Raw genomic sequence first — 17,243 nt, 5'->3', positions numbered from 1 at the left:
GGTTCTTCTCACTTTCTATATTTTCAGATTCCCGCAGGGGATTTATATTATACAGATCTCTATAATATTCCATAAAAACTTTGGTGATTTCTCTATTTGAGTGTTTCAGGTTCCCCTTAACGTCTTTTATTTTTTCTATATAATTTCTATTTTTCTTTTTCCTTAGGGCCCTCATCAAGTATTTTCCCGGTCTTTCTCCCCATCTATATCTCTCACTCAAAACCCTATTATATGCTTTTCTCCTCTCCTCTTCTATTACACCTTCCAATTCTTCTTTCTTTTTTTTTAACTTCAACTCTATTTCTTTTATTATTCTATTCTTGTGTTGTTGTTCTAGCTTACTTATTTCTTCTAAGAGTCTGCTCATTTTCTCTCTTCTTTCTTTTTTCTTTCTTGCCCCAATCGCTATCAATATTCCTCTTATGTATGCCTTATGAGATTCCCACACTGTAGCTATGGACACATCACCTGTCTCATTTTCCTGGAAATACCGTTCAATCTCTTCCCCTATTTTCTGGGCTATTTCGTTTTCTACTAATAGTGTCTCATTAAGTTTCCATCCCAGCCCTCTTGTTTTCCCCTTCCCCCATTCCAATTTCATTCTAACTGGGGCATGATCCGATAAAGAGATTGTCTCTATTTCAATTTGAACTAGGTGGTCGATTAATTGATGTTCTATTAATATGTGGTCTAATCTTGAATACCTCTTATGCATGTTTGAAAAAAAGGTATAATCTCTATCTTGCATGTGTGTAATTCTCCAGGCGTCTACTAATTGGCTTATATGTAGTTCTTTCTTCAAGAGTTTCAGAGCCCTACTTCCTTCTCTCTGTGCATGGGAGGTAGCATCTTTTTGTGGATCCATACAAAAATTAAAATCCCCTGCGAGAATCAAACAGCCTTTTTTAAAGTCCATCAACTTCCTCAGCACTTTTTTCAGATATATCTCTGGGCTTTTATTAGGACAATAAATATTGGCCAATGTACATTCGATCTCCTGTAGTTTTCCCTTTAAGAACAAGAATCTCCCCTCTGGGTCTGTCATTCTATCGTCCAGCTCAAACCTAGTATTCTTTGCCATACCTATTGCAACACCCTTCGCTCTCTTAACCGGGGAATCAGCATAATACCATGTTGGGTGATTTCTGGATCTCAGCCTAACGTTCGATTCTATCTCAAGATGTGTCTCCTGTAGGAATACTACTGAGGCTGCTCTATGATGTAATTCTTTAAACAGTCTAAATCTTTTCCCAGGGGAGTTCAACCCATTTACGTTATATGTTATAAACTGAATCTCTTCCATCTTCCATAAATCTTCTCTTCCCCTTCTTCTCCCTTCTCACTTGCTTTTGTATCTTTTTTTTTTTTTTTTTGCAGGAAAAATACCCCCCCTCCCCACTTACCCACCCCCACCAACTTCCCCCTCCCCCCCACCCCCTTCCCCCCCCCTCTTTTTAGGCCCATCTTTTGCCTATTGATCATTTATGGAAGAAACTTCCACTTTTGATCTAGTCCTTGGGCTAAAAACTCTGGGCATGGACGACCTTCCCCTTGTCCGACCTCCTCATAGCTCCCCTGGTCCCTCCTAGGTTCATCTCCAGCACCGTAAGGCAGGGGCAGTAGGGTGAGGGCTGACCAGTGTAGAGGAAAGACCAAAAAAAAAAAAAAAAAAAAAAAAAAAAAAAACCAGCCTTATCTTCCCTCCACCACCTCTCTCCCCCTCCCCCTCTCCCCCCGCCCCCTCCCCCCCACAAGTTGCCAATCCTCTTTTCTCTTCATTCTAAATTCCCATTGATCTTCTTCCCAGCCTGGAATCTCCATTCTTTGTATTTTTAAACTGTCACAAAAATGTTTCAGATCTTCTGGGAACCTGAGGTGCGCCGTAACCCCGTTTTTCCATCCTATTAAACATTCAGGAGACCCCCATCTGTATTGCACATTATATTCTTTTAACCTTTCCAATAGGGGCCTCAAAGTTCTCCTTCTCCACAGAGTCTCTGGGGCCAAGTCCGCATATATCTGTATGTCGCCACCTTCATACTTAATAGCTGGTTTCCCTTTGATCTTCTTCCAAATTTTTTCTTTATCTCGAAACTCATAAAATTTAACTATAATGTCTCTCGGGTTTTCTTTCCCCAGGTATCTCTGGATGTTTCCTTTTCTGAAAATTCCTTCTATTTTAGTCTTTTCCATTTCAGTGCTGTCTGTTATAATATTTAATATTTTACAAACCACTTCTTGCAGGTTTTCTCCCTTAGAGTTCTCTGGGACCCCACGTATCATGATGTTTCTCCTCCTGTCTCTATTTTCTTGTATCTCAGCTTTATATTTCAATTTTTCTTGGGCTTTCCCTATGCTAATTATTACTTTTTCAAGCTCAGAGATAGCCTGGGTCTGATTTTTAACTTTCTCCTCCGTTTCCTCCACTCTCACCAGCAGGTGTCCCAGGTCACTTCGGATATTTACCATTTCTTGTTTTATTGTTTTCTCCAGTTCTTTAAACATTTCTGTCATTTCTTTTTTATTAGGTATTTGTAGATCTTTTTCCGTCTCTGTATTTCCTAATGCTTGCTGATTGCTGGTGTCCAGGCCTAATGATACTCTTGGGCTATTTTCCATGCTGAGATCAGCTTCTCCTCTTTCAGTCCTATTCTGGGATCTTTCTGGGGTTACGTTTCCTTGGGAGGTATATTTTTTAATTGTACCAGTCTGGGACCCTTTAAGCCCACTTCCTTTTACACTTTTATTTTTCATTTTCTCTGTAACTTTTGTTCTTTGCTCTTCTATTATAAAATTCCTGGAGTTAGGGGGGATAGAGAATCAAAGGTCTTGTATACTAGTCTCTGCACTATTCCCCGGCTGGTCTTTTTGGGCTGTTCTGTCCTCAAATCTTTTCCACCTTTTTTGCAGTCGCCGGGGTCCCCCCTTTCACTTACCCCCTGCTACCCTTTAGGGAGCCATGTAATGCATCACAGTTAGGGTATAGAAGATTTCAACTTAAAGTCACTCACCCTCCTCGTATGTTTCCTCCAGTGGCCCCGCTGTTTGCTCTCTCCTTCAGGTCACATAGGGTCTTTATTCAAGGAGAAGGGGGGGGGGGACCCTCCAGAGTCTCTTTGATCTTCAGTTTACCAGGGCTCAGTGGATATCTTCTTATCTTGCTTTATGCCCTGGGGGTCTCGGGGGAATAGAGGGAGAATGCACCGATCCCCAGCCGACAGGACCGTTCTGCTCTCTCACCGCAGAACGCCGGCCGGCCGGCTTCCCGAACTCCCAGGCGTGCTTTGCGGTCGGTCACGTGCTCGCGCCGACTTCCCAGCATCCAACCGCTCTCTCACCGCTATTCACCAGCCACTCTCCTCTCTCCCCCCGCACACCTCCGCTTTCCGTCCCGGGGAGCCGCCAGGCCAGGGTAAGAGGCAAGCCACCAGGCTATCTACATATCTCGGGGGGATCACAGGGGACCTGGGGAGGTCAGGACACGGAGCTCCGTCCGAGAGCTCCTACATTGAGCTCTCCTCCGCCGCCATACTCAGGCTCCGCCCTGTCAAGCTCTTTTAGTTTTGTTTGTTCTGGTGTACCCTAGAATAGAGGGGAACTCTTGTTCTGGAGAAAACTTTCTAAGACACGATTTATATTACTATGGAGATTTTTCCATTCAGTTCCTGTTGTGTCTAGAGAACAGGATTAGATGGAAATACAGAGAATAAACCTACCTGCGGGGTTTCAAACATTCCCTTCACTCTAAAGCCAAAATGTTTTATCTTTAGATATACCTTAAGTCAGGGTTTTTCTTTACAATGAAATTTATTATAGACAACACAACAGAGAAACAGTCAGAGACAAGCTCCTTGATACAAAAAAAGTAAGGTGTACAGTTCTGTTAGTGGAGGACATAACAAATGCACTGAAATATTGACACGGGGAGAAGCGGAGTACAAAAACACAATCTCAAAAGGGATGGAATGAGATCCTATAAATTGTGTTAACAGCAAATAATAACCAATGAGCTGGTGGGCAAAGACCAAGAATAGCCACCAGAGTCACATACAGATGATAGGAAAAGCTGAGCATAAGTCTCACTGGACGCACATCGGACCTCTACACCAAGGACTTCTGAGAAAGTCCGAGCAGTGTATAAGACATTGCAGGCACAGTTCTCTAGGGGTATCACAGTCAGTGCATATAACATAAAAACTGACAGAAACAAAAAATAAACAAAAAAAGAAAGGGAAAGAAAAGAGAAAAGTGGAGAAAGAAGAAGCAAGAAAAAAATAGTAAAGACAAAGAAAGGGCTCCAGGGGATCGCACCAGAAGAATCTTATATTGACAGGAGGGTCTGGTAAAATCTAGATGGTTGAGCCACATCAATCCAAGGATGCCAGATCTGCAGAAACTTAAGTGTGGGTGTCTAACAGCATAGCCATTATCTTCTCATTAACCATTATAAAATTCATCCGATTCTTAACGGCTTCAAAGCCAAAGTCAGGGTTTTTCAATGGGGTGCCATGGTAAATGAAACAAAGCCCTGCACAGTTCTACCATGACAGGTTTATTGTGTTAAGTTCTGTGTACAGGGAGGAGGGAGAGCACATCCCGTTCTCCTCCAGACTCTCTCCTCCTCTGTGCTGTTATCTGTACTTTTTCCGGCAAAAGTGAAAGCTGTGTAAGCCACCTGCCCGCGTCCTACCAACTGATGACACCATTGGTTGTTAAGGGCAGGTCAGGCAGCTTACACAGCTTTAACGTTTGCCAGCAAAAGTACAGATAACAGCGTAGAGGATGAGAGAGCCTAGAGAAGGAATGGGGTGTGCTCTCCCTTCTCTCTGTACACAGAACTTAACACAATAACCCTTTCATGGTAGGACTGTACAGGGCTTTGTGTAATTTTGCTGTAGCTAGGGCAAAGAGGGGGTATTTGGAGGGGAAGGAGTGTGCTAAAAGGGGGAATTGAGGTAGGGGGGGTTTTGGTTAATGAGGAATTTGTGCTGGTGGGCTGTATCAGGAGGGGGATTTGTGCAAGGAGGGGGATTTTTTGGGGGGTTGTTGTGCTGGTAGTGGAGATGGGGGGACTTACAACCTACTGACTATTGAACTGTGCCTTACAAATGACATTTTAGGTTTTTTTCTAACCAGACGCAGTGCAGTAAAATGTGTGAAATTAAACCCTACACCACACAAAAATGCATTGCCTTTTGCATTTGCGCACAGGTGGCATTAATTTTTAATGGCACCTCCACCATCCACCAATTGCATGTTTGTTTGCGCCCACTTAAAAACATGGTATCACGGTACCATGTATTTTGGTGGAGCTCAATTTCAAAATCATGCCAGCACCCTTTTTGTGTTTCACAAGCATAGAGCAGCCTAATAAAAAACAAAACACACAAAAAAGCGCTCGGGCTTGAACTCACCTCCTTGTGTGAATGAGCCCTCAAACTGGTGTGTCCCAGGGTTGTGCACAGTTCTAAATTCTTAAGTCACTCTTCTGTAGCAAAATGCTTGTTTTCAATCAGTTAAAGCACTGCTTTAAACTGCTTTGCCCAGTTGGACAATTTTAGATCCAGTTGGACAACTGTAGAGACATAGTTCACAAGAGTTGCCTAGTGCCATAGAAGCATATGTTTTAACAAGTGATTTACAACCAGTGGCTAGTGAGACATAAATGTCTCGCAGCCTTATTTAATGTTGCTTGTGATGGCTTCCCGAGGTCCTGTTGTCTGAATGTCTTTTGCATTATATGTTTCGTGCATGCTTGAAGTCTACAGGAGAATTCCTAAATTATATCATTTTATATTTCACTGTCACTTGTACTTATATCCGGCTCATTAGTTAGTCCAAGTGGTGAATCTTTTTTGCATTACTTGTTACATTATTTGCATGAATTAGAGCAAATGCATAAATATGAGGATCAGAGGGTTGTATTTCACACAAACATAACAATGGATAGACTTTCAGATAAGTAACGTGTAAATCATTATATGTTTTAGCTATATTACATATTAAAGTGACCATCATGCCATGCTAAAATCATATAATTTTCTGTTAATATTTTTCTTACTGCTGTCTGCTTGCTGCTATGCCCTTATTGTTTAACATGTTTTTCTGTGTCTATAGCAGGATTCTGCTCTAACCTTAACCAATGTTTTCTGGATAGTCACTGCTGTTAGACTGCTTCACTAATCTGCTGTATCTGATTTTGCTAATCCTTCCTTGAGCAAATGATTCCTATGCTGTAAGTACCTCTGGGAATGTTCATTGATAACAAATGTGAAAAGAGAGTTATAAGTGAAGTAATGTGATTACCTTACCCTATGCCTTTTTTTTTGTCTAGAAACCCTATGCCTGTCAGATTCCAGGATGCAATAAGCGCTATACAGACCCAAGTTCATTACGAAAGCACGTAAAAGCTCATTCTTCCAAAGACCAGCAGGCCAGGAAAAAGGTAGCAATGATACAGCCATATGTCATATGAATGCTGTGTAATTAAATGTGCAAAAATGGGCTGTACTAGATCATGACTGTAATTTTCTGGTATAGTTTATATAATATGTCCAGCTGTGAAATTTCTTAATTGTGAAACCCAAACACTGTGTACTTTATTAGTGTTTCTTGAAAAAGACTGTTATAGCAGTTTTTCTGTATTACTGAGGATGTAATTAATATTCCATAGAGAGAACATAGCCAAGAGCAGCCATACATGACCCAAACCATGATAGTTAAACAAATACAGGAATTCATGGTAAGAATTTGATAATATAGTTGTTAAGACATGTGTGGCACTAGGGGCTGATTGTTACTTTCTCATTTTGGTGCAATTAAATGCAACATACCCACAATGGCATTGTATATAATAAAATATCATTACAATCCGTTTTGTTAATAATGTACATTTTGTAGTCCTTACAATATGTCATGTTAGGAAACATAGGAGAAAGTTTAAATAGCTGTTCTTGTGTCTACTGTCTCCTCCTCCACATGTCATGGCTACAAAAAATAAGTGTTACAAAATAGCTCAGCTCCCATAAAACAATTTAGGTTTTTTATTCTTTGCTATATTTAAACTGTTTGGTCATTCAGCAGGTTATATAAAGGAGGTTTAACCCTTCTATAAAATAACAGAGTGTGTGAGAAATTATCTTCCAGAAGTCTGTAAGGAACAATAGAACCCAGAGCAGAGCTAGAGATGACAAAACAGTATCCCTTATATAGATGGAGGCTGCTATGTATTCTGCAATTGGATGAGATATAATAAACTTTCCACTCTATAAAGTTTGAATTACAACTGTCAAAATATCCATGGTACTGAAAGTATTCTTGGCTCAGACCTAGTTTTTCCTGGGCTTCAGTGATGGAGGAATTGAAATGAGCCCCCCTGTGTCAAGAGGGTCCAACCCATTCCCCTGCTATTTGTATCCCCCACTGAAATGGGGCTCACACTAACTAAAAAGAGTTGTGTGATGTCACCAACATGCTAGCGGGTCCCAGCGCATGCACCTATGAGCCACAGGGGTGGACTGACCATTTGGAAACTCAGGCGCTGCCCGAGGGCCCGGGGTCAGTAGGGGGCCCTATGAGATACCCCTGGTACCTTTTTCATAGGCTTTTTTTGAGTTTGGGCAAGGACACAGGGGCCCCATGATCCCCTATTGCCCGGGAGCCCCATGAGTCGTCAGTCCGCCCCTGGCCACAGTACATTTTGGCCACACAAGGAGAGAGGCTCCACCCCCTGTCAAGTTGATATCCAGTCATAGTAAGACTGTCCCACTGCTGGCACCAGGAATGTAGCATAATCAGCCATATGTAGGCACACCAGCTGCTAACACTCCAACTTTATAAAATATAATGTGAAACCCGACTGGACCGTATTGGCAGCAGCTCTAATTTTGTGTTGATATTCTTTTATTGAATCAGCTTTATGGCCTTAGAGGTATATTTATAAAGCAGTGAATGTGACATTCACCAAACCTTCACTGCAGATACGTCTTCTTGGTGCATATGTTTTAAAAGACAGTGATTGGTTTATCTGCAATGAATGATTGGGGAGTGTCAATTTCACTGCTTTATAAATACACCCCTTTAAGTTCAAAGACTGTAGGTACTACATAAGGCAAAAATAAGCTGCCTTGTGGGAAAAGAAGACACAGTGGGGTTGATTTACTAATACTGGAGAGTGCAAAACCTGGTGCACTTTTTTATCATAGCTTAATTGAACAAGCTGAAGTTAGATGATGTACAGTTGAAACTCGAAAAATTAGAATATCATGCAAAAGTTCATTTATTTCAGTAATGCAACTTAAAAGGTGAAACTAATATATGGGATAGACTCATTACATGCAAAGCAAGATAGTTCAAGACGTGATTTGTCATAGTTGTGATGATTATGGCTTACAGCTCATGAAAACCCCAAATCCATAATCTCAGAAAATTAGAATATTACATGCAATCAATAAAACAAGGATTGCACATAGAACAATATCGGACCTCTGAAAAGTATAAGCATGCATATGTACTCAGTACTTGGTTTGGACCCCTTTTGCAGCAATTACTTCCTTAATATGGCGCGGCATGGAAGCTATCAGCCTGTGGCACTGCTGAGGTGTTATGGAAGACCAGGATGCTTCAATAGCAGCCTTCAGCTCTTCTGCATTGTTTTGTCTCATGTCTCTCATCTTTCTCTTGGCAATGCCCCATAGATTGTCTATGGGGTTCAGGTCAGGCGAGTTTGCTGGCCAATCAAGCACAGTAAACCCATGGTCATTGATCCAGGTTTTGGTGCTTTTGGCAGTGTGGGCATGTGCCAAGTCCTGCAGGAAAATGAAGTCAGCATCTCCATAAAGCTCGTCTGCGGAAGGAAGCATGAAGTGTTCCAAAATCTACTGGTAGACGGCTGCATTGACCCTGGACTTAATGAAGCACAGTGGACCAACACCAGCAGATGACATGGCTCCCTAAATCAACACAGACTGTGGAAACTTCACACTGGACTTCAAGCATCTTGCAGTGTGTGCCTCTCCATTCTTTCTCCATATTACGGGTCCTTGGTTTCCAAATGAGATGCAAAAGTTGCTCTCATTAAAAAAGAGGACTTTGGACCACTGAGCAACAGACAAGGTCTGTTTTTCTTTAGCCCAGGTAAGACGCTTCTGACGTTGTTTGTTGTTCAGGAGCGGCTTGACAAGAGGAATACAACATTTGAAGCCCATGTCCAGGATCCATCTGTGTGTGGTGGCTCTTGATGCACTGACTCCAGCCTCAGTCCACTCTTTGTGAAAGCCCCCAACACTTTTGAATGGCCTTTTCCTGACAATCCTCTCCAGGCTGCAGTCATCCCTGCTGCTTGTGCAACTTTTTCTTCCACACTTTCCCCTTCCACATAACTTTCTATTAATGTGCTTTGATACAGCACTTTGGGAACATCCAACTTCTTTTGCAATTACCTTTTGAGGCTTTCCCTCCTTATGGAGGGTGTCAATGATGGTTTTCTGCACAACTGTCAGGTCAGCAGTCTTTCCCATGATTGTGATTCCTACTGAACCAGACTGAGAGACCATTTAAAGGCTCAGGAACCCTTTGCAGGTGTTATAGTTTAATTAGCTGATTAGAGTGGGACCCTTTGAGCCTAGAATATTGCACCTTTTCACAATATTCTAATTTTCTGAGATTGTGGATTTGGGGTTTTCATGAGCTGTAAGCCATAATCATCACAATTATGACAAATCACGGCTTGAACTATCTTGCTTTGCATGTAATGAGTCTATCTCATATATTAGTTTCACCTTTTAAGTTGCATTACTGAAATAAATGAACTTTTGCACGATATTCTAATTTTTCGAGTTTCACCTGTACATACTGTATGTAAAGCTAGACAGCGTTATGTGAACAGTTATTCAGTACCCATTGTCAGGTGCATATGCATTTTCTACTCTTTTGTACTTTTAAAAGAAAAAAACAACAATAAAACTATTCTGACATCTTATGCGTGTGTCAATAATAAAGTGCCAGGAGCATAAGTGTTTTCTAAAACATCACATATATAGAAAAAGAAAATAAAAAGTGCAAAGGTGTGTTTCCTAATCAAATCAATGTGTCCATTATCCACTAAAAACGATGCTTAAATAATTATACACTCAAAATAATTATATAATGTCCTCATGTAACATACACTATATTTCCAAAAGTATTGGGACACCCCTCCAAATCAATGGATTTAGGTGTTTCAATCCCTTCCATGGCCACAGGTGTATAGCATCAAGCACCTAGGCATGCAGACTGCTTCTGCAAACATTTGTGAAAGACTGGGTCGCTCTAAGGAGATCAGTGAATTCAAGCGTGGTACTGTGATAGGTTGCCACCTATGCACCAAGTCCATCCATGAAATTTCCTTGCTACTAAATATTCCAGGGTCAACTGTTACTGGTATTATAACAAAGTGGAAGCAACTGAGAACAACAGCACCACTAAGTGGTAGGCCATATAAAATGACAGAGCTGGGTCAGCACATGCTGAAGCGCACAATGCGTAGAAGTTGCCAACTGTCTGCAGAGTCAATAGCTAAAGACCTCCAAACTTAATTTGCCCTCAGATTAGCACAACAACAGTGCGTAGAGAGCTTCATGGAATGGGTTTCCATGGCCGAGCAGTTGCATCCAAGCCTTACATCACCAAGTGCAATGAAAAGTTGCAGTGGTGTAAAGCCTGCCACCACTGGACTCTGGGGGGGGGAGGTTGTATGGTGTGGGGTTGTTTTTCAGGGGTTGGGCTTGGCCCCTTAGTTCCAGTGAAAGGAACTCTTAAGGCATCAGCATACCAAGATATTTTGAACACTTTCATACTCCCAGCTTTGTGGGAACAGTTTGGGGATGGCCCGTTCCTGTTCCAACATGACTGCACACCAGTACACAAAGCAAGGTCCATAAAGACATGAATGAGTGAGTTTGGGGTGGAGGAACTTGACTGGCCTGCACAGAGTCCTGACCTCAACCCAATACAAAACCTTTGGGATGAATTAGATCGAAGACTGTGAGCCAGGCCTTCTCGTCTGACATCAGTGCCTGACCTCACAGATGCGCTTCTGGAAGAATGGTCAAACAATCCCAAAAACACACTCTTAAACCTTGTGGACAGCCTTCCCAGAACAGTTGAAGCTGGTATAGCTGCAAAGGGTGGGCCAACTCAATACTAAACCCTACGGACTAAGACTGTTCATTAAAGTTCATGTGAGTGTAAAGGCAGGCATCTCAATACATTTGGCAATATAGTGTATGTATATGCACTTTATGATATTTGTTTACACATATAGAAAACACCAAATTACTTGGCCTTTTAGGATATGTTATATGTACAAATATATTTTCATATAGAAGCACCTTATTACACATTCTTATTTCCCACACAGAAATCACATATGCACTTGGCACTTTAAATATATCTTACAGTATACTTGGTACATGAGGACATTGTATTATTATTTTGAGTGTATAATTATTTAAGCATCATTGTTAGTGGATAATGGACACATTGTTTTGATTAGGGTACACACCTTTGCACCTTTTCTTTTCTTTATATGTAATGTTATAGGTGCTTATGCACCTGGTACTTTATGATTGAGACATTCATAAGACATCAGAATAATTTTATCGCCATTTTTTCTTTCAAAAGTACTAAAGAGTAGAAAATGCAAATTCACCCGACAATGGGTACTGAATAATTGTTCACATAGCGCTGTCTATCTTTACATATGTACATTTGTTGATAGATTATCAATCAGATAGCTGTTGGTGGTCTTACAGTTTTTTCCATTTTCAGTTTTTGCTATGGCGCATTTCTGTACAGGAAGTTAGAAGCTGATTGGCTACCATACACAGCTGCACCGGATTTTTCACTCGCCAGTTTTAGTATATCAACCTCATTGTTTCACCCCCTCACTGTGACCTTATGGGTTGCAGTGGTATTACTGCAGTTTAATATGAACTAATCTTTTGCATTGTTTTCTGGACAAGCAATGTTTTTACATCTTTGGTTCATTAAAGAGATTTAGGGTCTGTTCTGTCTTCAATCTAAGCATTGAAAGTGTGATCTCTGTAACTTACAGTTGTGATGAGATAGCGATAACTTCAACCTCAGTTGGATACCACAGTCAGTGACTCAATCCAAATTATATCTTGTAGATCTTGTGAAGTTTATTCCATAAACTGAGAGAATCTTACAACAATGAACATTCTATAGGTCAAAAGATCATAACGTGCTCTGCTTCATGACATGAAGCTTGCTGCAGTGCCTTACTGGGAAAAGGGGTGGGCTATCTATAAAGCAGTAACTAAACCAAAGGAAAGGGAGGAGCAGAGACAAAATATAGAAAACACTTAAAGGCGTATGACAGTCAATATGACAGTCATGTGAAACATGACAGAATCTGTTATTTGTGATGTTATTACCTCATTTATATTTATAAAACTTTTTGGTGAAAAATGTTTTATTTCTAGCATTTTGATTGCTTAAGCTTTTAGCTTGACAGAGAGCAAGTAAGCGCACCCTCCTTCACCATATCAGGTATTATACTGTACCCAAAATGTTATTAAAAATGATGATCCTGGGGTGCCATCTTCCAAAAAAAGGACTGAGCCCTTAAATCTGTACCCAGCCCGGAAACTGAGGTTAGGTATAAAGTACTGGTAGCAAAACTTGATGAAAGTTAATTGAAAACCAAAACTAAGTATAACTGAAAGAAATGCTAATCATAAGACATTTCAGAAAACCGAAAGGCCCCCCTGTCACATGTTCCAAAGTCTAGCATATGTAGAATGTTATTTTATTGATTGTTTTTTGGTTAGATAGCATGAGTTATTTTTCTCACGCATGTGTATTATATACTGTATATACAGTGGGGAAAATAATTATTTGATCCCTTGCAGATTTTGTAAGTTTGCCCCCTTACAAAGAAATTAAGGGTTTATAATTTTTATCATAGGTGTATTTTAAATGATAGAGACTGAATGTCAACCAAAAATCTAGAAAAAACACAATACAAATGTTATAAATTGAATTGCAGTTCAGTGAGTAAAATAAGTATTTGATCCCCTACCAACCAACAATAATTCTGGCACCCTATAGTATGGTAGTATTTACTGCTATGTATGAGGAGGAACAAACTTAAGTTATCTTATATGCTTATTTTAGGATCATGGTTGATCCAGTTTTGATTTTAATGACTTAAGTTATAAAGTTTGTGATTTTTTTTATTTAAAGCGTAGTCTCTTCTGTACCAGTAAAGTCCAATTAGTTTCTTTTTTACTTTATCTTCATTGCCTGCAGACATTTATCAGTGTGCCATTCTCCAGTCCTTTGGTGGAGAAGCTAATATATTTTAGCACCAAGTGGTTAAAATTTTGACTCGTCAGACCAGAGCACCAGCAGCCATTTTTCTGCATCCAGATTTTTGTGCTTTTGTGCATCATTTGGCTTTGTTTCCACTTTGAAGGGAAGTAGGCTTGATGTTTTTCTTGTCTTCTTTACCCAGTTTCTTTTGCCAGCCATTGATTGCCAGTCCTCAGCTTTGCCAGTTTGTGTTTTGTGTTTCTCTAGATGAGCTTAGTCAGCAGATCACAGCTTGGTCAGCAGAAAACACTCTCTGCCATAAAATTTCTGCAATGGAAAGATCTTGCCAATGTAGAATGACCATTTTCTGTCTTATATGCTCATTTTTGTTATGTTATTTGATTTGAAGGTTAAAGTGGTATTAAAACCAAGATAAAAAATTTAATATATTGCAGCTTACCAATCATTAGATGTTACTGCTGCATCAGTTTATTTTTTTTAGGCTTTTTCACCTGGTTTTCTGGCCAGTAACACACCTCCTGTATTAGAGTGCCCCCACTTTGGATGAATGAGCACCTTTGGACAGCAACATTGTCAGTCTGGAGGGAGGGGAGTGATAGATGTGCTAGCAGATTTTATTACACAAACAAATTAAAACCAAACATCACCTAACATTTTGTAAGCAATTACAGCAAAGAGTTTTTTTTTCCTTTTGGGATAAAGGTTTTACATAAATAAATAAAAGCTAATCGTAAATATCACTGTCAGTGTTAAATGGCCTCAGCTCTGTAATTGCTAAATTCTGCTGGAAAAACAACAGACTTACTGGCTGTATTACAAGATGAAAATAGAAGAAAGAAAGCCTTAACAGAAAGTGGAAGACAAGTCAAAACCTAACTAAGCTTACATTTATCCCCACCCCAATTCCAGGCCTATTCTATCTACCCTCTAAAAGAAAAGATGCCTATACTCTCTGATCTCCCCAGCATCAGTTTCAGTGTAGAGGAGAGATCACTGACAATGGCTGCAGAGCCTGTGCAGTAACATCGCCCATAGGCTTTTACCCCTTGCTATTACATACATTCCGCGCTGGAGGTGCTGGAACTGCGTACCCCCATGTTCCCGATGAAAAAAAGCCATATAATATATATATATATATATAATTTTATAAGATATATATATATACACTGTCTGGCCTCTTTATTGGGTACACCTTGGTAGTACTGGGTTGGACCTCCTTTTGCCTTCAGCATTGCCTTAATTTTTCGTGACATAGATTCAACAAGGTGTTGGAAACTTTCCTCAGAGATTTTGGTCCATATTGACATGAGTTACTGTTGTCTTTCTATAATCTCAAAACCAGTCTGCCCATTCCCATCTGGCCTCTGACATCAACAAGGCATTTTCATCTACACAACTGCTGCTCACTGGATATTTTCTCTTTTTCGGACCATTCTCTGTAAACCCTAGATATGATTGTGTGTGAAAATCCCAGCAGATCAGCAGTTTTTTAAATACTCAGCAAGCCCATCTGGTACCAACAACCATGCCACGTTCAAAGTCACTTATATCCCCTTTCTTCCCCATTCTGATGCTCAGTTTGAACTTCAGAAAGTTGCCTTCACCACGTCTAGATGCCTAAATGCGTTGAGTTCCTGCCCTGTGATTGGCTGATTAGCATCTCAATTATATTTCTTTGATATGTTTTATTTTGCTAGACCATTTTGCTAGGCCACCTGCGGTTTATGCAAATGAGTATTTTTGTTGTATTTGAGATGTTTGTGTCTAATAGCAATGTTATTCCATTTATTCTCATTTAACTGACTTATACCTGGATGTTAGCTAACATCTAGCAATGGAATCTGAAATATTTCCAGGCAATAATAATAATAAAAACTGAGAAACATTAAACCTTTTAGGGTGGAATAAAGATTATTTATGGCTTTAATTAAATTTGAAATTGGCATAAGGTCACAAAAAGGTTTTACACAACAACATGCAATTCTTAGTTAAAAAAAAAACATAAAAATTCCAAGGTGATAAAGAAGCAGTGAAATAAATAGCTGCCCCATGGGGGACTGTTGTGTTGAAAGGAGGGAACCCTTGGGCTGTCACAGCCTGTTAGTCATGGCCTTATTTAATATGTCCTGCATGTAATCCTTTCTAAAAGTTCCCAAAGCACTTGGTGAGTTGTATTTTACAAAGTACAGAAAATAGATTAGTAATATTTCAAGATCTAAAAGCTTTACAAAAATAAATGTCACCAAATTTCAGTATCAGATTCCATTGCAGCTTGAGAGAGCATAACATAAACTAGAAGCATAATGTGGAATTATATGTGAGCTGTTTAAGTGCATGCAGTATAAACAAAGTGCAGTGATATTACAGGCATAAAGTGCTATGAATGAAGTTCTTTGACTTGTAATACGAATTATACTGAAGAATAGTGATAGCTAGATACATAGATAGATCACCTGATACTGCTTGTTTTTTGTACAATGCTGATGTCTGGATACTTTGGCAATATGTATAATCACTGGTGATGTAGCCCTCCCAGTATGCATTTATCAGGCTCTGGTTACATTACCAGTGCCTCACTTAACCAGGAAGTGGAAAAACAGTAATTGTAAGGAAAAGCCAAACATGTTTGTTTACCTAATGAATATAAGATCATTTCATATCAGCATAAAGAGCTACACATTGATGTTATTTTAAGTGAAAAGATGAAAAGATTGACTTTGAGGTTTTAGGGGGTTGTGTGTTAGGTTCTAATGGTTATTTTCAACAGTTAAGTTTAAGTCAATTCAAACTGAATGTATTATGAAAAGCTGAAAGTCAAAATACTTGTAGATACAGAGCTATTATATCCATAGTTATTGCCATTTAAATGTATGTGCCTTTTTCCTGCGAAAGTCAAACATGGCATCACACATTTCTGCCTCACAAATCTCAGTAGTGGTCCCTTAATATGATATCGGGTCTCACTGACCAATTGGGAGGCAGGAAAGGCCTTGTGAGTACTTCACCATTTATATATTACAGGTACTTATATAGCACCGTCGATTTACACAGTCCTTTACATATATATATTGTACATTCACATCAGTCCCTAACCCTCAAGAAGCGTACAGTCTAAGTTCCCTAACTTACATATACTAGGGGCCAATGTACCTACCAGCATGTCTTTGGAGTGTGGAGGAAACCGGAGTACCCGAAGGAAGCCCACACAGGCACAGGGAGAACCTGCAAACTTCAGGAAGGTGTTGCCATGGTTGGGATTCAAACCAACACTTCTAGTGCTGCCAAGTGGAAGTGCTAACCATTTAGCCACTGTGCTGTCCAATAACTGCATATGTCTCTAGATCTACTGAAAGTCAATTTCCCTGAAGTTATCCTATACTGAAGATTCATTTCATCAGAACTAGACTAGTATTCAAACTATATTATACAGTGAAGTATTTGTTTAAACTTCTTTGAAGTATATTTAAACCCCAAACTTATTTTCTAGTTCTGGATAGAGTAAAGAAGTGTCAGGTTATTTTTTTTTTGCTGTTTTCTGTTGGAGAGAATGTATTCACTTCCTGTCTGGAACAGTGGGAGGGAACTCCCCTTTGAGCCTGGGTTCACATATGTGCGGGGCTGGTGTGCAGTGCAATTTGTGAGATTTGGTTTCGCTCGCTCAGTGGTTCAGGTGCGATTCCAATGGGAATTGTTAAAGTGTATGACATTTGAAATCACATTTGAATCTGGCTGAAAATCGTACCTGACTCTTTTTTAAATCGCACTGCAACTGGCCTGCACGTATGTGAACCAGCTCCAAGAAAATAATTTTGGTTCATGTGTCAAAACACATCCATTTCGCATATATATGAACTGGGTCTTAGTTGTCACTGGAGTAGTGTCCGCATTGAAAGATTTACCTTCAC

At 39.9% G+C, this 17,243-nt stretch overlaps 1 protein-coding gene across 1 annotated transcript in view; it reads left to right on the top strand.

Annotated features, from left to right (window-relative positions):
- GLIS3 (GLIS family zinc finger 3) overlaps positions 1-17,243 on the top strand; it is a 469,802-nt gene that overhangs the window by 286,295 nt on the left and 166,264 nt on the right. The window contains exon 5 of the mRNA XM_089656697.1: positions 6,335-6,445. Within this exon, the coding sequence (XP_089512823.1) occupies positions 6,335-6,445 (111 nt within the window). The remainder of the gene's footprint in view (positions 1-6,334; positions 6,446-17,243) is intronic.

The sequence above is a fragment of the Staurois parvus genome, unplaced genomic scaffold (assembly GCF_062004578.1).
Source record: "Staurois parvus isolate SC_StPar_1 unplaced genomic scaffold, SC_StPar_1.0 ptg000929l, whole genome shotgun sequence".
NCBI lineage: Eukaryota > Metazoa > Chordata > Amphibia > Anura > Ranidae > Staurois > Staurois parvus.
The sequence above is the reverse complement of the archived record's forward strand: the minus strand, read 5'-3'. Positions and strand labels throughout refer to the sequence as shown.